This window comes from Poecile atricapillus, chromosome 6 (assembly GCF_030490865.1).
Source record: "Poecile atricapillus isolate bPoeAtr1 chromosome 6, bPoeAtr1.hap1, whole genome shotgun sequence".
NCBI classification, from domain to species: Eukaryota; Metazoa; Chordata; class Aves; order Passeriformes; family Paridae; genus Poecile; species Poecile atricapillus.
The window spans coordinates 3,678,403-3,699,883 of record NC_081254.1 but is presented as its reverse complement, the minus strand read 5'-3'; the positions used below and the strand labels follow the sequence as shown (position 1 = coordinate 3,699,883).

Sequence of the window (21,481 nt, the reverse complement as noted above, 5' to 3'; positions counted from 1 at the left end):
GGAAGGCACAGCATACCCCAAAAACCAGGTTGGTGTGGTGCCCAGCTGTATCCAAATCAGCTACAGGCTCCCCAGATGGGGTGTCTGGCTTTGGTTGTCTGGGATGCCAGAAGTACATTCTAGGCTGGGCAGAAGAAGTACAGTTGGAATTTCCTCTACTGAAGTATGTTATTTCAGTCATTCCTAAATGGTGATTTTATTACTGCTTTCCCCTCCTCCCTAGCCTGATAACCACTGCACTTGCTGTAGTCACCCTGTGCAGATGAAAGCATGGTTATTTCAGAGAGCTAAGGCTTTTGTTTTTCCAAAATCACTTTTCCTGTATTATTTCTCATCCCTCTCTTCACTCTACCAAATGTCTGACTTGCTTCTCTCTGAGTGCTCAACCCACAGGAAATAATTTCCACAGGAAAGAACCTTTGGTTTCTTTATGGCCAAGAGTCAGGCTAGAATGGAGTTGCCATCTCATAAAACGTAACTGTTCCCAGAAGCTGCAGGATTGCAAGCACTCTTACTGTATTTCCTATGCAATTAATTTTATTTAGTAATGTTTTAGTTTAGTTTTCTTCCTGGAGTATGCATACTTCTGAGAAAAACTTTGTGCAAATGCTCACCTTGGGAGCACAGTGAACAACAGAAACAGTGCTGAGCTGCTGTTTCCTGCTGAAATTACAACTGGAGTCTGTTCCAACCTTTTTTAATTAAACCAGGACCTTTCATGGTTTGCATAGCCTGCCAATGCTTTTCACACTTCCTTCTTCCAAAACTATATGGCATTTTTTAACCCACGTTTTTCAGTTCAGTACCTTCGGCACCTGCTGTTTTGATACTTTTGGGATACTCTGTCCTCCTTTTGGGAATCAGAACTCTCCTTTTCCTTATTGCTGCTGGCAGCAGCATTTGGCATCTCTCAGTGCACCTGAGCCTTATCTGGAGGACTGCTGTCCATAAAGGTTAGCAGGAGTTTTACCTCTCCACCCTCCTGCCTTGTTGGCAGGCTGAGGCACAGGACTGCTGGGCAGAGGGAGGCTGCCCTGAGCTGGTAAGAGGATGGCTGGAGGCAGAAGTGTTGAGGGATCTGCATGGCAGGTTTAAACATGAGATGTTGTTTGACAGGATTTTCTCAGAGCTGTCTCAGTCCTGCCCTGTTCAGGCCACACGAGAGCCCCTCGTGCTGCTGGGAGGTGGGGGGGGTTATGGGATCCCGGAACGCCGCTGCCTGCGGAGCTCTGGGCTGGCACAGGGAAGGAGAGGCACTGCTGTGTGGCCAGAGCTAATGGAGGCAGCTGGAGAGGTCACCAGGGTCACTTCATCTCGTGGTAAACCCAGTGAAAAGCTAGTTTAAAGATCCCTGCTGTAGTTCTGCCACAGACCATTGGCATCATCCCTGCACAGGCACCTCTACTGCTCCCTTCAAAGAAGTGGCTGACACTGTCACTGATGTCTTCTCTAGGCCGATGGAAAGGCCACAGGTCCCCAATATACCAAGAGGGAAAATAAGTAAAACACAAGCAGGGCTGGAAGGAGGAGGGGAGAGGTGTTGTGAGCACACTTCTCCCTGCAGGCCTGCCCCAGGAATGAGTGCTCTTGTGGAGAAACTGTGCTTCTGATCAGTGCACTGGCACAGGAGGAGGAAACAGAAATGTAGCTCCTGCTTTTCAGCATTCAGATCAGCTTCCCACTCCCACCTGCATGCCTTGATCACTAGCTCTGTTGCTGTCCTGACGGGAGCCTGTCTCTCCCTAGAGCTGAAGGCAAACTGTGAAAGCTGGGTGTAAAATTAGGAGACTTGGCCATTTACATTAACAGCTTTGACCTACTTCTAGCGTTAAGCAGTGGTTTATTTTCAATTTTGTTCATTGGTTTAAACATCTTTTTCCTGTTGGCCGAATCATCTATGCAGAGCAGCATATTCAGTGGGTAATGGCTGAGAAGCCTCTTTGGTACCTATGGGCCTGTGGTAATTGCTAGACATATGGTAATGCTCTGCTCTTAAGCAACTTTTTTTGCTAAATAGTTATAAACAGATCATAGATCCCAGTTAATTTAGTGCTTCAAGGTTTCTGTACTGGAATATCCATGATTCTGTTTCTCTCTCTGGAATGTCTTCATTATTGCTGCCTGCTCTGTGTTGATACTGCTTTTCAAGTGGGCCAGTCAGAGGTAGCAGATGATGATAACATGAATATTCTACAAGTGATTTCTTTAAAGGGTTCTCAGTGCTTGTGCAGGAAGGCAGGAGCTGCAGACAGCAGATGCTGGACATCTGTTAGCAGGAACTGGGAGAGCTCAGAGCTGTGTTACACCGAGGGTTTGGCATGCTGTGGGAAGCACAGGATGTGGCAGGAAGGAGCTGCTGCCAAGGGAGCTGCTGCTGCTGCTGGAAGGGGCATCCAGTCAGTATTGCCTTGAATTTTGCATTTGTGCCTGCATCGTGTTTGCATTTCCAGGTGTTCAGGGCTATGGATGGGCAGGTTCTGTCCAGATCAATCATTGCAGTTTGCCCATGTCAGGGATGTTCTGTTGCCCACACAGGGTTGCAGCTTTCCTCTGCACAAGCCATAACTTTGCTTTTGGGACCAGCAGTTCAGTCTGGAATAATAAGAGAGTCAATGAGTTACTTCTCTTTCATTTCCTCTAGCTTTTTAAACTATCTGTGCTGTTTTCCTTTTAGTTGTTTTCCTCAAAGGGCACTTCAGACCCGTCCATCAGATTCTCATCAGAGCAGCTGCTGTCCAGGACGTGGCAGGCCAGAGGCCCCAGGATGGCAAAGCTCTCCAGTGCTGGCTGTTGGAGCATCAGCCCCTTGTGGGTGTTGGGAATGCACATCCCACATTCCCAAGGGAGAACCACTCAGATAAGCACTCCCCTGGCTGCTGACAGGAGGCAGACCAACAGGAGGAGGGTGGGAGGAGGAGTGATGATGAGGTTGTTGTAAGGGAGGTCCTCACTGAGTTACTCAGGGCCATTCTTCACATCTTTGCTGTCTCAGCAGCAGAAACCCTCAAGATTTTGTCAGGATTTCAGCGAACAAGCAGCTGTTGTACTGCATTCCTTGCCAAGGCAGTAACTTAAGAAGTTACTTAGAAGTTCTCTTCAATTTTAAATCCTGTAGGCTTCCAGAAACAAGTTGCTGCTATAATTTAAGGCCTTAGGAAAAAAAAAAAAAGTGATTTAATACTGATGGAAAAATCAGATGAAATTATGTTTTTGTTCAGAGCTACCATATTATTTTTTGGGCATGTTTTATTCAATTTAAATATTCTCTTCCCCTTTTCCATCCTAGGAAATTTTACCTGCTGTGATACAAGAAAAAAGAAATTATTCACTGGAGAGCCTGTGCCAAATGTTTATATTTGAAAAAGTATTTTCAAAGGCTTTGTCTTGACAAGCAAAGTGTCAGAGACACTGATGCTGATGCCAGGTACCTTGCCTGGCTGAATTGTGTCAGTTGTGTTAATACAATCATCTGCAGAAACTGTCCCTTCAGAAAAGTCTCCTGCCTTCTTTGTTGGTAAGCAAACCTCCAAGTAATTAATTAATCCTAATTAATGTAATCAGGAATGGCCTGTCTTGCTGAGCTTGCAGCAGGCAGTCCAGAACAGTAAGGAATGATCTCTGTAAGCCCCAAATTCTGGCTGCAGTTTGCAATCTCTCAGCCAGGCCTTTCAGCAGGTGAGTTCTTGCATCACTGTGGGCAAGGAGATCCCTTTCTCACCCCAGTGTTCTGCAGCAAATTCCTTATTCTTAAAGTGATGGAGAGGAAAGCAAAGTGAGGTAAGTTTTGAACAGGACTGCCTGCCAAAGGCTGTTCTAGCAAACAGCACCCATGTTAACCATTTATCTCAGGTCTTTGCCCTGGGTTCTTTTTGTTTTGGGTTTTTTTTTAGTGCCAGTATTCTCCTGCCATATTCCCATTAACCTCTCAGCACTGTGTGGCTGTAAGAGAGCTTTCCTTGATGCTGTTTGATGAGCAGACAGAAATGAAGACCTGACATGTTTTAACTGCACTTTTTTGAGACTCATATAATACATCATGGCTTCTAACTCACAACATTACTGAGAATCTCTGTATGTGTATTATTTCATGTCTTGGCACTGGGGACATGTTATTGTAGGAGAAACTCACCTACCCCCAGCATTTTTTAATTGAGTTTCACGGTTGCTGAGCAAATCCTGAAAATGGGACCCCTGAAGGCTTGGGAAAGAGAAAGTAAATACAAAGAACTGCAGATGTATCATTTCAATTCTCCTGGTGTTCATGCCAGTTCAGTGGTGGTTTGGAGCCTGACTCATGATATTTGAGTGCTTGGGGCTGACAAGAGAAATTCCATTCACAGGGTCTCTGTGTTACACTGTGTTTATGTAAGGGCAGCAATGAGGAGAACCCACAATGAAAAATGGGGCAGATGTGGCAGGATGGGAACAGTGCAGCCCTTTCCCTGTGGGACTGCAGGGCTGGTGGTAGCTCTGAGTCAACCATATCAATGAGAATTTGTTTACTTACTGCTTTTCCCAAAGTGTGAGCAAGGCACATATCAAATTGATGAAGTACAAAGAAAATGCATTTCACTCTAAGACTGTTCTTTGTCATTATGCAAAGTAGGGATTTTGATTCTGAAACTACTTTCCTCTTTGCATTTTACAGCCAGGTACTTCTTCCTCTTTAGTGAACTTGCAATGAAGTGAACTTTCTCTGTACCTTCATAAGAGCTTAGAAATTCAGAGAAGAGTTGGTGAGAGAATTCGTCCACAGTGAGGGTGAGGACAAATGTGTAGTGGGCATCAGTAGTTAAGTGCTGGCATATTAGAAAAGGCTATTATGATCTTTAATTTAATAAACCATTATTTATACAGTTTGAGAAAACTTAAAGCAGCGATGCACAACTGATGCTCAGCATTTCCATAATTAACTGAACTAATTGTCTAATGAAACTCTCTCACTACAAGGCAAGGACATGATCTGTAGGGCAAGAAGAGGGGAGATTTTCTAATCCTGAGAGTTTGAAGTTTTGTTTAAGTTGCCATATTAGAGGGAATGTCTCTAAGTCTTTCACACAACATACTTGTTAAAAACAGAATGTGCTGTAACTATTGTGCCCTGTTGTTGGAAGCAAACTGCAAATTAATGGTGCTTTTCATGGGCCATAGCAGTTAAGCAGGACTTTTTTGGAAATATTTTGATAATTGGTTCTGCACATTATCAGAAACTGGTGTGGTATTTAGAAGATGGATTGCTGAACCATTAGCAGTCTAGCAATATGATCAGATATCCATATTAATAAACATCTGTCCCAGTGGCATAGCAGATGTGCTAGGTGCATATATAATATAAAATGTACATTTTTTATGAGTACTTTGTTCTTTCTTTACTACAAAATGTTTTAATTACAGTATAGATCATGCCACTAGTTTCAGTTTGCAGCACTGAAAGTGCATTTAAAAAAAAAAGGCAGGGTGAGGACAGTTTTCTGAGAAATTCTGAAATACAACTCTGTTAGTGGAATGAACTAATTTTGAAAGGTGAATTTTACTGTCTTCCACTGCCAGATTTGAGCCTATCATTACAGGATTGGGGCTGCATTTTGGTTCTGATGCTCCTGGTTTGGTTCCTCTCTAGGTTCAGTAGACCCCTTAATTCCAATTACTTCTAAGTCTGTAATGAATGTGCCATTTCCCTTGGGAACTGTGCCAGTCTGGCAAAAATTGCCATTGTTTTCTGAAGACAAAACTTGAGAACTCGTTAAATGCAGATACAATAGTGGTATAAGGTACAGTGGTTTAACTACCACAAAATTGATTGCTGAACCCCAAAATTTCTCCTATTCCCAAGTTATGCTTCCTAAACTTCATCCAATTTAAAAAGCATTTATCATAGTTACAGAATCTTTCATAATGGCGGTTTTTTCTTTGCAAAACACAAGGTGGGCACCCTGAAATTTTGCTATGATGTAATATCCCTTTAGCCAAATACATCTTTTGGAGCAAAATTGTTGGCAGTTCACTGATAGCCCAGGTGAGTTTTGAAATCAGACTTTGGTATTACCTTGTATTTTTCTGGGGGTTTTCTTGAAGATTGATCCTTTTGTTGTGCCCTTCTGGGTAGTTAAATACAGTAGCACTATTAAATACTATTAATTAAATTAAATTAATTAATTAAACTAGTAATATTATTAAATATTATTAAATACAATAGCACTGGGAGGGTTGTGGAGCTGCTAGAGCAGCTGGGGGTGCCCATAGGGAGGGTGGGGTGGGGTCACTGCAGGGCTGAGCCAAACCCTGTGGGGCAGGGAACCAATGGGGCAGGGACAGGAGCCAGAACCCGAGGGTTTGGGGGCAAACCCTGCAGGGAACCAATGGGGCAGGGACAGGAGCTTGCTGTGAGCCAGCTCCCAGAACCCAGGGGGTCAGAGCCAAACCCTGTGGGGCAGGGAACCAATTGGGCAGGGATGGGAGCAGTCTGTGAGCCAGAACCCAGAACCTGGGGGTCAGGGCCAAACCCTGTGGGGCAGGGAACCAATGGGGCAGGGATGGGAGCAGTCTGTGAGCCAGCTCCCAGAAGCCAGGGGGTCATGGACAAACCCTGTGGGGCAGGGAACCAATGGGGCAGGGATGGGAGCGTGCTGTGAGCCAGCTCCCAGAACCCAGGGGGTCACAGACAAACCCTGTGGGGCAGGGAACCAATGGGGCAGGGACAGGAGCAGTCTGTGAGCCAGAACCCAGAACCTGGGGGTCAGGGCAGGGCAGGGGGCTGTGCTGAGGCTCCCTGGCAGAGCTGTGGGTGCCTGAGAGCTCTGGCTGTAGCGTGGCCTCCCTGCTCCTGCTGCTGTCCAGCACTTTGGCCGCTTCCCTCCTACATCGAAGGGTACAAGTGTCTCCTTCCCCACGACTGCCTCTGGAGACCTGTGGGCAGAGGAGCCTGGCAGAGCTCTCATTCACTCAGGAAGGTGCTTTTTGTTGTCAGTTCTTGCTGAGGTGTCCCCAGTGGCTGCAGTCTGGCAGTTCAGCAGCCTTGACTGAAGGGAAAATGGTTTGGGCTTTCATGATTAAAGGTTAAACGCCTGGAGACACGACCAGTGTGCAATCAAGCCTCAAAAATACCCTCCTTCCCCCTGGTAATCCAAACAGCACAACTTTTTTGGACAATTTTGTGGTTTTTGAGATCTGGATGAGGTTTTTTTTACTTCCTGTGGTTGAAGAGATATTGAAGGGGAATGAGAAAATTTGAGATAAGATTGCATTGTTGACACAGCTCTTAGCTTAGCTGTGTTTAAAAGCTGTGTTCACACCCCCAGCACTGTGCCTGTGTCAGCTTTCCCAGAGCTCCCAGTTTGCTTGGCTGGTACTGAAATCTCAGTACAGGATCTTTGCTTGCAGGTGCTCTCCGTGTAGGGAGTTGCTCCACAAGGTGTGTTACTCTCTTACCACAAAGCAAATGTGGTGGTTGATGGTGAGAACTGTGGCAAACAAAATAATTAATCTGCTTTGATTTGCAGTTTCTCCTCTCAGATGATCAGTGGGACTGTGGTCACTTGGATTAGGGGAAAAAGCAGATTAAAAGTGTAAAGTGCAGCAAGGCAGCTTGATCATAGAGCACATCTAAGTTCCAGCTTTTTGGGTATATCCAACAGCTGGCACCGTGACCTGGTGTCTCTGAACCAGAGCTCTCCTGCTGTGACTCTGCTTCATGGCAGTCTTTCTGTCTCTGCAGCTCGTGAAAAAGAGCTCTCTGAACTCCGAGTTTGGGTTTTCCAATGTTTATTTTTGGATAATCAGTTTGCTTTGTTAGCTGTTGAAAAATCTAAAAATTCTTTTGAAGTCAGTTCTTCACAGTGCCTACATTTTCTTTTGCTACCACCCATGGTTTTTTCCATGGGTAAGTAAAGTGCACCATTGTATTTTCATCTGGGTTTGTGATGATGTAATTAAGATTCTTTACAGCTCCTTGTCCAGAGGGTAGTCGGCACCTTCAACCTCTAGCTTGTACTTTCTGAATTCAGATGTTTATGCATCTGCCAGAGTACCTAATGGTCCTCAAGTAGTTAGTGTTTTTAAATGGCAGGGATACATTTGGTGTTAGTTTATTTGCTGCATGCAGAAATGTTCTTGCCTGCTTGAGGCTGGGGGAAAGTGCTCTCTGCTCGTTCCTACCCGCTGTTAAACAGGTGAGAGCAGATCCTGCTGTGTGCTCCAGCGCAGGCTCCTGCCACTCCAGCCTTGCTCACTTCAGGAGTGTCTGTGCTCTGCTGGGACATTCCAAAAGGAAACTTCTGCCCTTAATGGAATTGTTTTTAATGACATCATTAAGTCAGGAAGAAATACCCTAAAAAATGATAGTACAGCAGTCATAAAGCTATAAACTTTACCTTTTGGGATTCACTGAGTTTATGCTGCTGAGCAGGCCTTGCTGCAGGGCACGCTCTGAAAGGATAAGGAAGCAGTCTGGGTGTAGATGTGGCTGTAGGTGATTTCCTTTCTTGTAAAGAAAAGAAAAGACATTAGTAGTGATTTTCAGGACAATCTATTTGCTTGTTGTTATTGGAGAACTGAGAAGATACACTTTTAAAAGCAAGGAGAACGTTTCAGGTTACAGCATAGCCAGAGGATTTTAGAAGACAGTATTGACTTAAGAGGCATTTCTCTATTTTTGCCCTGCACTGCTCAACACCCCTATTTTGTTTCATTAGTCCCTGTGGCACTTTTTTCTCCTTCCAGGCATTTAAGACTTGCTTTTTCTAGAGCATACTATGCATTCAGAGCCCAAAATTTAATGATACTTGGTCTGAGCCCAATTGCTGCTGCTCACAGACAGCATTCAGAAATTCCTGAAACCCAGTCTGTGAGGCATTTGTTTGGTTTCCTGTATTACAGAGGTTGAAACCTCCAGATAATTTCTGTTCATGACAAAAATGGGAGAAGGAGGATTGATGAGGCAAAGAGCAGAGACTTTTTTGCAGTCACTGAAACAATAACTGTGGGTATGTAACATAGTGATTAAAATGACAGGCATCCAGATTAAAGCCCATGACTGGTAAGGTCTGCTGGCCTTAGCCAGGGAAATGAAAGTGGCCTTTGAAGAGCTGGATCTGGAAGCAGGAGATGGAGAAACATCTGGGAGATAATGAGAGCAAGAAGAGGTGAGAGGCAGGCACAGGGGATGCCTGGCTGAGACAGCAGAACACCTGAGGTGTTGTTTGTGTAGGAATGGTGTTTGTGTAGGGCTGGGGGAAACACATCACAGGGAATCTGGGAGATGTTTCTGGTGCCACAGCAAAAAGTGACTGGCAGATTGCAAACTGGGTGAACCAGTTCCTACAGCTATAAATCATTTCCTCTGGAATTATTGATCTTCATGGCTGCCATCTGCCTACAAAAGGCATAATCAGATCTCTCCAGGTGCTCTATCTTGTACAAACCACTGCTTTGATTATAACTTAATCTCTTTTGGACAAACTAGTACCAAACATAAAGTGTTTGTATGTTTATACGCACTTACAGAGATGAAAATCCAGGACATGCCATACTTTGACTTGTGCACACAGATGGACACCTTTGGATATTGGGAATTCTCTTACAGTCTTTGCTAAGATGCATCATCAGAGTCATGTTTATACCCAGCTGAGACCTGCTGCAGGACAGCAACTTCTTCTCTTGCCACTTTTCTTTTTTCATCACTACAGACTTTTGACTTGATTTTTTTTTTAAATCAGTTTAATCTGATTTAATCCCTGATTAAATAATTTAGCAACAACAAAGAGCTTTGTAAAGTGCTTTTCATCTTTAGATCACAATGAGATACTGATAATGTTATTTTTTTATATATAGGTAAAAGTATTTAAGTATATGGTGTTCTGTTTGTTTATTTAATATATGTACCTCCTGCAGCTGATCTCAACTGGAAGGAAATTACATATTTTCATTTCATCAGGGTTGCAAGAGAACTGCAAATGTCTTAGAGGAGATTTGGACTTTGAGATCTAGAAGTGAAGGGAAAGGTTATCTGTGTGTGTGCACAAGTGTAAGTGTGGGAATATCCCACAATTCTTTGGTTTTCATCTCTGTCAACAGTGCATGTAAACATCCAGACCCTGCTGTGTTTGGTTGCTGCACACTTAAATATTCAGAGTCAGACCAGTCCAAACATAGCCCTTTGATGCTTCGCTTCCTGTGTTCTGTTGTTGCTGTGATGAGTTTTGTCAGAATTGTGATTTAACAAATCATAGTCAGAGTTTCAGCTGTTTTTCTGCCTCCCAGGCTGCAGGTACAGCTTCTCTCCTGACATGCCTTCCTCTGTTCCCACCTGACTGCTGCTGTGTGTTCTTTTCCATGCTATTTTAACAGGCAGCTGCAAATTGTGAAGCATCCATGACAGCTAATACTATTATCAGCAGCTGCTCAAGTAATATCAGCATTTTTCCCTCTGAATGGTATCAGGATTTCTCAGTTCCACAAGTGATGTTATCAGGATGATAAAGCAGTGCTCTGCTATGTGGGACTGCATTCTGGAGCAGGAATTCCTTTCTGGTTTTATGCTCTTTAGAACTGGGGACCAGAAATACTTGTGGGGCAGTTGTTTGGCAGTGCTCAGCTTTGACCATGCAGCCAAGTTCTCAGCACCTGGATTGCTCTAACGAGCTTTATTCAGCAGACAAAAGAGAGTGTGGGAGCTTACACATGCACCTGTTTGTCCTTGTCATGTTCCAGCAGCTGGACTGTGGCTTCATTTATCCCAGCAGAGAGGAAGAGAACTCGGGGGTGGTTATGGAAGGGTCCCTGCTGTGTTTCTGTGTGCTCAGATCAGCGCTGCAGATGAAGAGCGCTGTGTTTGTCGTGGTGCAGTCCTGCTGGCTGTCACAGGCTGGAGATGGCTGGCTCTGGGAGAGGCCTGGGAGCTCAGGAACAGAACTGAGGATGGACCCCAGGGAGCAGAGAGCCAGGGACGTGTCCTGGGAAGCAGCAGGTGGGTGGGGAAGCCCTGCTGCACTCCTGTGCCACTGGAGGTGAGCTACACACGTACCACAGGCTCTTCAGGTGCTTTGGGAAATTACCACAGCACTCAGCTTTTCCTCAGAGACCACAAGTGATCCTGGTTTTACTGAGGTTCAGGGAGTCTTGGACATGGCCATCAGAATTTAAATTGGTAGTCACTGAGGGGCTTGGAAGAATCTGCTTCTCTGTTGTATGAAGGGCTGAGAAAATGTTTGGTAGCTGTATTTTGGTCTTGGATTGCACAATACAGCAAGAGCGAGCAACAGAAATAAATGACTGGGTCTCTCACAGAGCAAAGCCTTCTAAATCATGGCTTGGCTTTATTTAGTAGAGCTGGTGAGAGCACAGGGGACTTGGGGAGAGAAGGATGACCCAGATAAGAAAACTACCAATGTGGGATCAACAATGAGTATCTAAATAGTAGAGCAGAAAAAGAAAGAATCACAGGACTGATAGAAAGTTGTATTGATCTAAAAAAATTGCTGTAAATAACAGTAATTTTCAATTCCCATTTCACTGGTGCAGAGGTCTAAAGCCTTTAACTAATCCCATGGATTTTTGCACTGGCCATCATTTTCACTGTTTCTTTAGGCAGAGTTGTGTTCCCGTTGTTCCTTGGAGAAGGGGAGAGTGTGGAAGTGCAGCTCCCAGGAGCGGTGCCTGTGGCCAGGAGCTGCACTGGTGCTGCACAGCTCCCCCTGCAGCAGCTGTGGTGCCTGTTCCCCTGCCACACTGAGCCTGGGAAGCAGTGCCTCCCCTTCTGCAGCTGGTGCTGATCCTGCTGGATTCGTGATCCACTCAAACTCTCTGTGGGGGCCTCTCACTGAACTCTTGTGTGTCTTGGCAGGACATTCGTGGTTGGGTTCTTTTCCCCTGGGACTGAGACTGATGAGAGGGAGGCAGTTTTCTCCTGTTCAGACTCGGTTGTTTATTCTTTTATCTACATTACATATATACAAGGTACAAGGAGCTACATGCACTAAGATAGAAAGGTGCAAAATGGCCAGAAAAGATCTTCTTCAAGGTTTCTTATATGTCCATTTACCCAATTAACAGATGCCAACTAAATTATTTTTCTTAGTGACCCAATGACCCAACACCTGAGTGCTGCACTGCAACATTCTTTATCCAACCACCTAAAACCTACCTACCACCCAAAAACCTCTAGAAGATGAAGAAGGACAAGAGACAAAGCCCTAATTCCCCCATCTTGCCTCTTATTTCTTAAACTACTTTAAACTCCTAGTTTAAACTAGTTTAGACTTTAACTTTTTCACCCAGTGACTTAAGAAAACTCTCTCATTTACACTCACACTTTTAGTTTTTCTATTTAACTTTAACAGTTGTTTTCAGGGTGTGATGTGAAATTCAGTGTTTTCTTGGATGTCAGAGCCAGGTATCAGAGATAAGGGCACACTCTCTGTGCCTCAGACTCCAGCATGTAGGGACTGACTCTCCATGTGTATCTGTGTGTTGGATTTTCCTACCTGAGGGCACGGATCTTTTTTGACATTGCATTTACTTTTTCTTCCTGCTTATCTCAGGCTTGGAGGCCAGATTTGGAATTAAGAATTACCTACTTCTTTTTTCTTCCACATCAATATCAAATGTAAATTCATTAAACATTCTCTTTATTCCTTTCATTCAAGCCAAGAATGAAGAATGAGCAGCTCCAAGCCCAGGGCAGAAATCAAGTTGCTTTTCCTCTGCCCTCTGCTGTGGCAGCCAGTCCCTCTTGGAGTGTGCTCTTCCAAGTCTGGCATCTCCTTAGCAATGACTTCATCTGTTTTCTGTGTATTGTTTAGGCAACAGGAGGAGGTTTCAGACCCTGCCTGAAGATACATGGTATTTACAGCTTCTAATCTTTCCAGGAGCCATAAAAGCTTATTTTCCATTAGTGGGACAATATTTATGCTTGAAAAATGATGTGGGCTGTTACTCGTCTCTGTTCCATCCTCCGTGTTTGTTGTTTGTTTGATTACAAGCTGCTGGGATTTATTTGCCCTCAGCAGCCACTGTTTGGAGCTGACAGATACCTGGGGCAGCTGCTCTGCTGGCATTGCTGCCAGGAGCTTTGGGAGGGCACCAGCTCAGGGGCTGGGTTCTGCACAGTCCCAGCGGTACCAGCCCAGAACAGCTTTACCAGCTCTGCAATCCTGTTGGGATTGTGTGCATCACCCCACTCCTGCTGTACAAAGCTGCTGCTTCTGGACTCCTCTCCCTGACTCTTCTTGGAGGGAGACACAGACTGCACCTATTACCAGTGCAGGAGGGCAGCAAGGAGGAGAAACTCCTGAGTTAAACCCATTTTCACTTCCAGAATTGCACAATAGACAGACACATGTATATGCTGTGTTCACATTGCCCAGAGCTCCATGTTCTTGGGTCCATAGAATCCAGATATTTTTGTAATCCTAAACTCCTTTACTCACAAGAGGTATTTCTATCTACAAAATACTATTTATTATGAGTTTATGGTTGTTTACTTCATGCCTTTTAATGGTTTTTTCACTCTGCCCTTTTCTCATCTGGCCACACTTTCATTTGTATTACATTAATTTTGTTAAGGAATAGATCTCCTTCAGCCATTGCACCTTCAAATGTTGAGTGGGGGTTTGGCCTTCATTCAGTTACTTAGTTTTGCCAGCATTAAGAGTTCTTCTCATTTCCAAACCTGTCCACCCAGACAGCAACAGAAAATGCATTAAACAAAAATCTTTCTTGCTCTTGTGTCTACAGCTGTAACAAAGTGGCAGAGGTCAGCTCTGGGATCCACTTGTGCAATCTCCTTTTCCCCATGTGGATTTCCTGAGGAGCTCTGCTGCCTCCTGTTTGTGTAGGTGTAACTGATAGAGATGTGCAGCCAGGTGTAATAAAAGGGATCCTTGTTTATAGCCATGATTGTAAAAAGCCTGGTTTTTCCTCCTTGAACAGCAAGCAGAGATTTCATCTGAAACTGTGCATGTTCAGCTGGGAGGGGCAGGCAGAGTGACCTGCAGGAACAAACGACTCAGTAAGTTAAGAACACTTGTAATGAGCGAGGTGTGAGTCCTCATCCCCGCTCCCAGGACTGCACACAATCACTGGGTTAATAAAACAAAAAGCAAACTGCAGAAACAGCTCATGGCATAGAGATCAGAATGTGTGACTGGAATCCAGGTTTCCTACCATGCCAGTACTAAAGCCCTTTGCAGAGCAGCAGTGGGAGGCAGAAGAGAGGAGAAACACTCGGTGTGTTTGGGGAAGAACTGCAGGAGGTACAAATGGTACCTTGGAATGTGGTGACAGCTGAGTTAACGAACCACAGCAGTGTCTATAAAAGGTAATTCTTATTTGTAGGAGTATCTTTGGGGAAGGCAATGGCTGTACCTGACACAGTTGCACAGCAGCATAAGTAATGTGCTTTCCTCAGGACAGACATGTTCCTGAAGTGACACTTCGGTCACCTGGATGGCAGCTCCTCACCCTCCTGATCTCAGGAAATGTCCCAGTCTGTTACCGCTGAAGATGAATAGATCACATGGGCACAGGTCGAGGTGTGGTGAAAAGAAAAGAAAGTTTATTTTTCCCCCCAGGATTTATAGGCTCCTGACCATGGCCAGGGATTGGATGGTCAGGATAACACTTTCTCACTGCACTGGCCATGAGAGATGTCCATCACAAGACGTGTAACAGAAAGAATGTACACATATCTATGTTTACAGTTACTGTCCTGGGAAAGTCCTTAGAAAACCATGTCAGCAAGCTCAGAAGCTGAGTTTTCAGGGCGACATCTCACCCTTTTTGCTTTAACAAAAAGAAAAGAAAAAAAGAAAAATGAACAAAGAAACTAGCAACATTATAAACAATCAAAAGGATCAATAATAGGGAAATACAATACTCCATACAATCAGAAGGCTGTAATTTCAGGGTGACACCAGTCCACTCCCACCTCCAAGGAGCCCTGGCAGGTGGAGCAGACTGGGGCTGCTCAGGTGGGGGCTGGCCTGGCTTTGGGCAGCACTGCCAGACGTGATCCTGTGCTGAGCTCAGGTTTGAAGAGCCAGGGATGCGCTGCTGGCTCAGCACTGGGCTGCAGCTGAGCCTCCTGTGCAGTGCCCCAGGCAAAGGTGCAGTGAGTGGGAGCTGCAGGGCAGGCCTGATGGCAGCTGCTCACAGCCTGGAGCTCAGGGCTGGAGAGGGGCAGTGCTTTGGAGCTGACAGAGAGGCTTTCAGCTCACACCACGGAGCTGTGAAACCATGTGTCCATGCCTTGGGGTGGGAGCTGGGAGCTCCTCAGCCTCTGCTCACTGCAGCTCCCTCCAGCTGCTGCTGCTGCAGGGCGAGGGTGGGGTGTTTGCCACCAGCCTTGCTTGCAGACAGGAGAGCTTCTCTTCCTGGAGAAGGTCATGGCAAAGATGGTTTGGAGTTGAAGTTTCCATTAGCCTAAGAATTAAGAGTGTCACTGCTTTTCAGAGTGAGATTCCAGTGTGAAGGTAAACAGAAAATAATGCCCCATACCCATGTCTGCTAATGGCTGTGGAAAAGTTTAAGCAGACAGGGATGGAGTTGCTCAGTTTGTCCTGGCTTGGAGCAAGAATGATGAGATTTGAGTGGCTTCAGGCTCTTTTTAACCATTACCCAAAACCCTTGGTGTTGTACTGATTAACACAGTCCAGCTCCTTTCCTCCTGTGATTGTACCTTCCAAGAAACATTGAGGTGAAGTTTTGGGTTGTTTTTTTTTTCCTGCACCTCTGCTGAGATCCTCCAAAATATTTTCTTTGTACATAATCCATTTTCTTTCTTGTTAGACTTAGCTGGATGTCTCTCTCTATATTATTTATGGCCTATTCCCAGTTTTGTTGTTGGATAGAGCAGTTGATTTGAGCTCTAGTATCAATCCATCACTACCTTGGGGAGATATAATTGCTTATAAATATCATACTTTGTGTTGTCTTTGTTTTTCATCACCTTGAATGTGTTATCAGCTTGCTCAACCTGTAAGGCCTTATGCTTGGGAATAGTGAGCTGTGAGGAAAATAGATGCAGTGAATCCAGTCTACTGTTGTAGGTTATGAACTCAGTGAAATCACTGGGGACAAACTTCAGTAACTGAGTGTGAGGTGAAGTGTGGCCTTAAACATTAGAGACTGGAAGCAGGGGAAAACCAGTAAGATTAAAGCTCACTTGAATTTCATTTATTTATTTATTTTAAATATTACACAGTTTCCATAGCAAACAAATTAGAATTTCTTTAGGGGAAGAGGTGGAAAACTCCACAATGGAGAAATTTTGTGATGTTGGCCAGCAGATCGTACTTGTTTTTTTTTTATATTTGTTTCTTGTAGGTGCCTGAGCTATTGCTCACAGGTCTGCTCTAGCCACCATAATTTGGGATGCTCCAGCATGTGGTGGAGGAGGATCAGGGTCTGTAGGAGGAAAGGGAGGCTGTTACAGTGATACAGAGAAAGACCTAAATATCTGCAAAAGCATTCCTGAGAGTGAGATGGATAGCTCAGGGAAACACTACCTTTCAGGCAGAGTGTTTTTTCATACTTCAGACCTGCCAGAAAAACAGTGCAAGAGCATATAAAACTGGTAGGAAGCTGTGCAGTGGCTGGGGAAAACAACCTGGATGATTTAATAGACTTTGTGTCTCTAACATCTGCATTCAGGGAGTTAATGTGAGTTAGTGGCATTCTGAACATACTGGGTTTGTGCTAACTCAGGGGAAGTGGCAATTCACAAGTGCACAGCTGCACTGGTACCATTACATGCATTGAACTCACCAAAAGCCAAGAAACTCGCTTGTTGAATTTCAGCTGCTAAGGGGCAGAGGATGGAACTCTGCCACCCTCTGTGGGGAGTGGTGCCAGCACCCCAGGGCTGCTCCCTGTGCTCCTCACTGAGCTGAACCTGCTCCCAGCATCGCCCCAGGGCTGTCCCCTGCCCCTCACTGAGCTGAACCTGCTCCCCTCACTGAGCTGAACCTGCTCCCTGCACCCATCACTGAGCTGAACCTGCTCCCTGCTCCCATCACTGAGCTGAACCTGCTCCCTGCTCCCCTCACTGAGCTGAACCTGCTCCCATCACTGAGCTGAACCTGCTCCCTGCTCCCATCACTGAGCTGAACCTGCTCCCTGTGCCCCTCACTGAGCTGAACCTGCTCCCTGTGCCCCTCACTGAGCTGAACCTGCTCCCATCACTGAGCTGAACCTGCTCCCATCACTGAGCTGAACCTGCTCCCCTCACTGAGCTGAACCTGCTCCCTGCTCCCCTCACTGAGCTGAACCTGCTCCCTGCTCCCCTCACTGAGCTGAACCTGCTCCCTGTGCTCCTCACTGAGCTGAACCTGCTCCCTGCTCCCATCACTGAGCTGAACCTGCTCCCTGCTCCCATCACTGAGCTGAACCTGCTCCCATCACTGAGCTGAACCTGCTCCCATCACTGAGCTGAACCTGCTCCCTGTGCCCCTCACTGAGCTGAACCTGCTCCCTGCTCCCCTCACTGAGCTGAACCTGCTCCCAGCCCACCATGCTCTGGAGCCCCTTGAAGTGAAACTTTTTCTCTGCTTGATGTTGCAATTCTCCAAACAGATTTCTCGGTCCCTTCTGAGCTGAGCTCCTTTGGGATACTCCTCCATGGGAGCTCCGTTTATCTCAGTTCTCTGGGTCAGAAGGAAACTCCAAAGCTCGTTGGGATCTTGTTTCTCCTGTTTATTAGGATGTTATCACAGAACTTGGCAGGTCTCTGCAGACTTTCTGCACAAGTTCAATTCACCATAACCTGCCTCACTTTGGCTCTGAAGGCACAAAATGGCCCCGAACCAGGGGCTGTTTCATCTTTATATCCATTTTTACCCAATTAACAATAGACAGGTGAATTGTTTATATAAATTAACAAATGAGTTTTCTATATCTACTTACATAATTAAAACTGTCACTGACTTTCAACCAATCACTCTTTGTGCTTGTAAAAACTGCAGAATCCTGGAGAAGAAGGAAGAAGGAGAGCTAAGAACTTACACCCTTTTTCCTCCATCTTTACTCCATGTATTAAACCCTCTAAAATCTCGATTTTTCACTTCAGTGACATCCTAAACATTCTACTGCTTTCTACTTAATTTTTTATCAATCCTGGTTTACCCAGGGATATTTGGAAGCCTTTCTGTCAGTGACAGACAAGATTAATGTAGTTTTGGAGAACAGGACAGACAGAGAAATGTCTCTCCATTTCTGGGTTCCTACACGGAGGCTCTCGCTGTGTCTCGTCACTGAGCTGAACCTGCAGCAGGGGAGCTCTGAACCTGCTCCCAGCACAGCCCTGGAGCCCCTCAAAGCTCTCCCTGTGCCCCACTCCAGACCTGCACGTTGCTGTGGGTGTGAACCCTCCATCCCTCCTTATGTTTGTGACATTGTCCTTTCTGCACAGCTTCCCGTTGTGTCCCAGCTTCCTTCATGGAATCCCTGGCAGAGCTGCAGCCTTGGCAGACAGGGAAAGCAGCAGGAAAGCTTTGTGTGGGTATCAGCTGTGTGTACCTTGGGGACTGTTCACACTGGAGCAGCCCCTCTGGCTCTGTACAGACGTGCTGGAGGGACTCTCTAAGCAGTAGATTGGTTATGGCCAAATTCAGTGTTTGCAGTTGAACCCGCATCCTGCCATGGCCTTTTTGGTTTTTCTCTCCGTTTTCCATTTGGCCAGGGACTCAGCAGATCCGGTGTGCTTTCCTAAGTACTCAGAATTTCCCAGTGTCATAAACTGGGACTAAGGGATTATTATTATTATTATTATTATTAGCCATTCCCCAAGGCAGCTAAGCCTGTGCTCTGTGTCAGAGGCTCTGGATCTTACAGGAAGGTAAGAAAGGAGCACAGATAGTTCTTGGCTGTGTGGCAAAGGAGCTTTCTTTGTGCCTGTACCTTCCTGTGCTGGGGTTTCAGCTCTTTGTAACACAAGGCTGAGGCATTCCAATAGTGCCATTTCAAGGCTGGCAGCTCAGAGGCAGCACACCCCACATTTCCATGGGGCTGTAGGGGAGAACCAGAAGCACTGGTGGAGTTGGTGCCACCTGGGGCAGTCTCCAGAGCAGTCATTGCTGAGTGCTCCGAGGGTGGCCACACTTGTGCTCGTTTGCCTTTGTCTGAAGTCATTCTTTTGGGTGGAATTGTTTCATTCTCATTGCATCTCTGAGGGCACAAGAAAATTGCTGGTTTATTGGGAGAACTTTACCCTCAAAATACTCAGCCAGCTTCAAATGCCAGCACAGCTGCTGCAGATGCAAGAATCACCTAGGCAGAACAGATTGAGCTGTTTGTGCCATCTCTCCTTTGCCAATCTCATCCTGCTTTGTGTTCACCTTTGGTGCTCCTGGGCTGGACCTTGCCAGGAGGGTGGGCACTGGGTGGGGGTTTGTGGAGCTGAAGGATGTGCTGGGGGTGCCTGACAAACCTCTGGCCTTGGGACCTGCTGCAGTGCCAAGAACGAGGAGCCTGTGGCACACAAAAGAACTGGGTTGTAAAATAAAGGATCCAAAGGGAAAATCCCAGGAAAGGAAGTGAAGGATATGGGTGGGGTTCAAGGACTTCATCCTGGATACAGAGATTGCATCTGCAGATCCATTCCCCACATACACTGTAATTCTTTATGAACTGATCAGTCTGACCATGCCTTGCCAGGACAAGAAGGTGCCTTTCTGTAGAACAGTGATGTGTAAAACACTGGATTCTAGGTTGTTCCAAATAAATGTGGGCTTCCAAAGCTGAGGGTAAGGAGCTGTAATTAGTCAAGTATGCTTTCCCCCAAGGACCAGCAGTTCTTTGCTGAGCAGTATGATTAATCAAGAAGAGGTTGAACATTATCTGCCATGTTGTCATTTCCTGACTGCAGGGTTTGTACAGGTCCATACTGTAATGTTTTTAGGCTAAATGAGTTTTCTACTGGAATGTTCTTTATATGTGAAACCATCCTGACTTTGAGGAAAGGGGTGTTCTCATTCAAAGAGTTACATTAATTTTTTCATGTTATTGAATTCCTTTGTCCAGTGCAGAACTTGTAAATTTATTTGGGCTTTTGGAAATTAAATACATAGTAAAACTAGAAATATTCCTGTCAAAGATGTTGGAAGGCAAAGCTGAGCTCAGCAGCACTGCTCACTTTATACATGCATGAAATAAATTAAGTGTTGAGTTTAGAGAAGTGTTCAGCATTGGAGTCTGAGGCTCGAGCTAATGTCAAGAGAAGGGTGGTCATACTTCTTACATTAAATATTGGCATTTTACTTCTTAGTTCTTAGAAACATTCTCCTGGAATTAAAGCAGATTTTTGGGCTTGAGAGAGTGGCATACAGAGAAAGTGTCTGACTTTTTGGCAGACTGTTCACAAGAATTTGGCTGTTTTCCTAGACTGAAATTCTGAAGAAATTCTGTAATTGTTTGGGAAGTGTTTTTTCGATGTGGCCTAGCTGTGTTGTGAGTGGCATGTGTAAGCTGATTTGCAGCTCTGTTCATGCAGCTCTCTTTGTGCTTGGGTGCACCAATGACATTTAAAAAGCCCAACCAAACCAACCCCACTGTTTTTCTGACTGGATACTCATAATGACCCTCAGAATACTCTGAGCTGAACTTGGAACATACTGCTAGAAAATTCACCGATGGGAAAGGAGCTTGGGAACCCTGGGAACAGCAAACTGCCCAAGAAACTTCTTACAATCAGGATTTGGCATGGATTGTACTTTGAATATGAAGAGACTGTGACATCTTCCTGGTACTTCTGCGTCACGCTGATGCCAAACTATACAAATGTGTGGGACATTAAAAGAGTTGTGGGGGGATTTAGTTCCTGTCACTTGTGCATGGATTAGTTGTAGAACTGAGTTGTTCTGCAGCTAGTTTGCATGGCTGTGATTTATTCTGAGTGTCTGTGTTTCCTCTGAAGGGGGAGAGGCCCACTGAAGCACACGTCCGACGTCATCAACGCCGCCAAGATGATCTCGGAGTCGGGCTCGCGCATGGACGTCCTGGCGCGGCTCATCGCTGAGCAGGTGAGGCACCCTGCCCCAGCCCCCAGCCCTGCTGCCCCAGCCCTGCTGCCCTCAGCCCCCAGCCCTGCTGCCCCAGCCCCCAGCCCTGCCCCAGCCCCCAGCCCTGCTGCCCCAGCCCCCAGCCCTGCCCCAGCCCCCAGCCCTGCTGCCCTCAGCCCTGCCCCAGCCCTGCTGCCCCAGCCCTGCTGCCCCAGCCCCCAGCCCTGCTGCCCTCAGCCCTGCTGCCCCCAGCCCTGCTGCCCCAGCCCTGCTGCCCCCAGCCCTGCTGCCCCAGCCCTGCTGCCCCCAGCCCTGCTGCCCCAGCCCTGCTGCCCCCAGCCCTGCTGCCCCAGCCCTGCTGCCCCAGCCCTGCTGCCCCCAGCCCTGCTGCCCCCAGCCCTGCTGCCCCCAGCCCTGCTGCCCCAGCCCCCAGCCCTGCTGCCCCCAGCCCTGCTGCCCCCAGCCCTGCCACCTCCTCCAGGAGTGCCTGG

The 21,481-nt window shown here is 46.2% G+C and overlaps 1 protein-coding gene across 2 annotated transcripts in view; it reads left to right on the top strand.

The window, feature by feature from the left end:
* Positions 1-21,481, top strand: part of CTNNA3 (catenin alpha 3) — a 397,084-nt gene that overhangs the window by 358,000 nt on the left and 17,603 nt on the right. For both annotated transcript variants that reach the window (XM_058841820.1, XM_058841819.1), the window contains exon 16: positions 20,906-21,011. In XM_058841820.1, the coding sequence (XP_058697803.1) occupies positions 20,906-21,011 (106 nt within the window). The remainder of the gene's footprint in view (positions 1-20,905; positions 21,012-21,481) is intronic.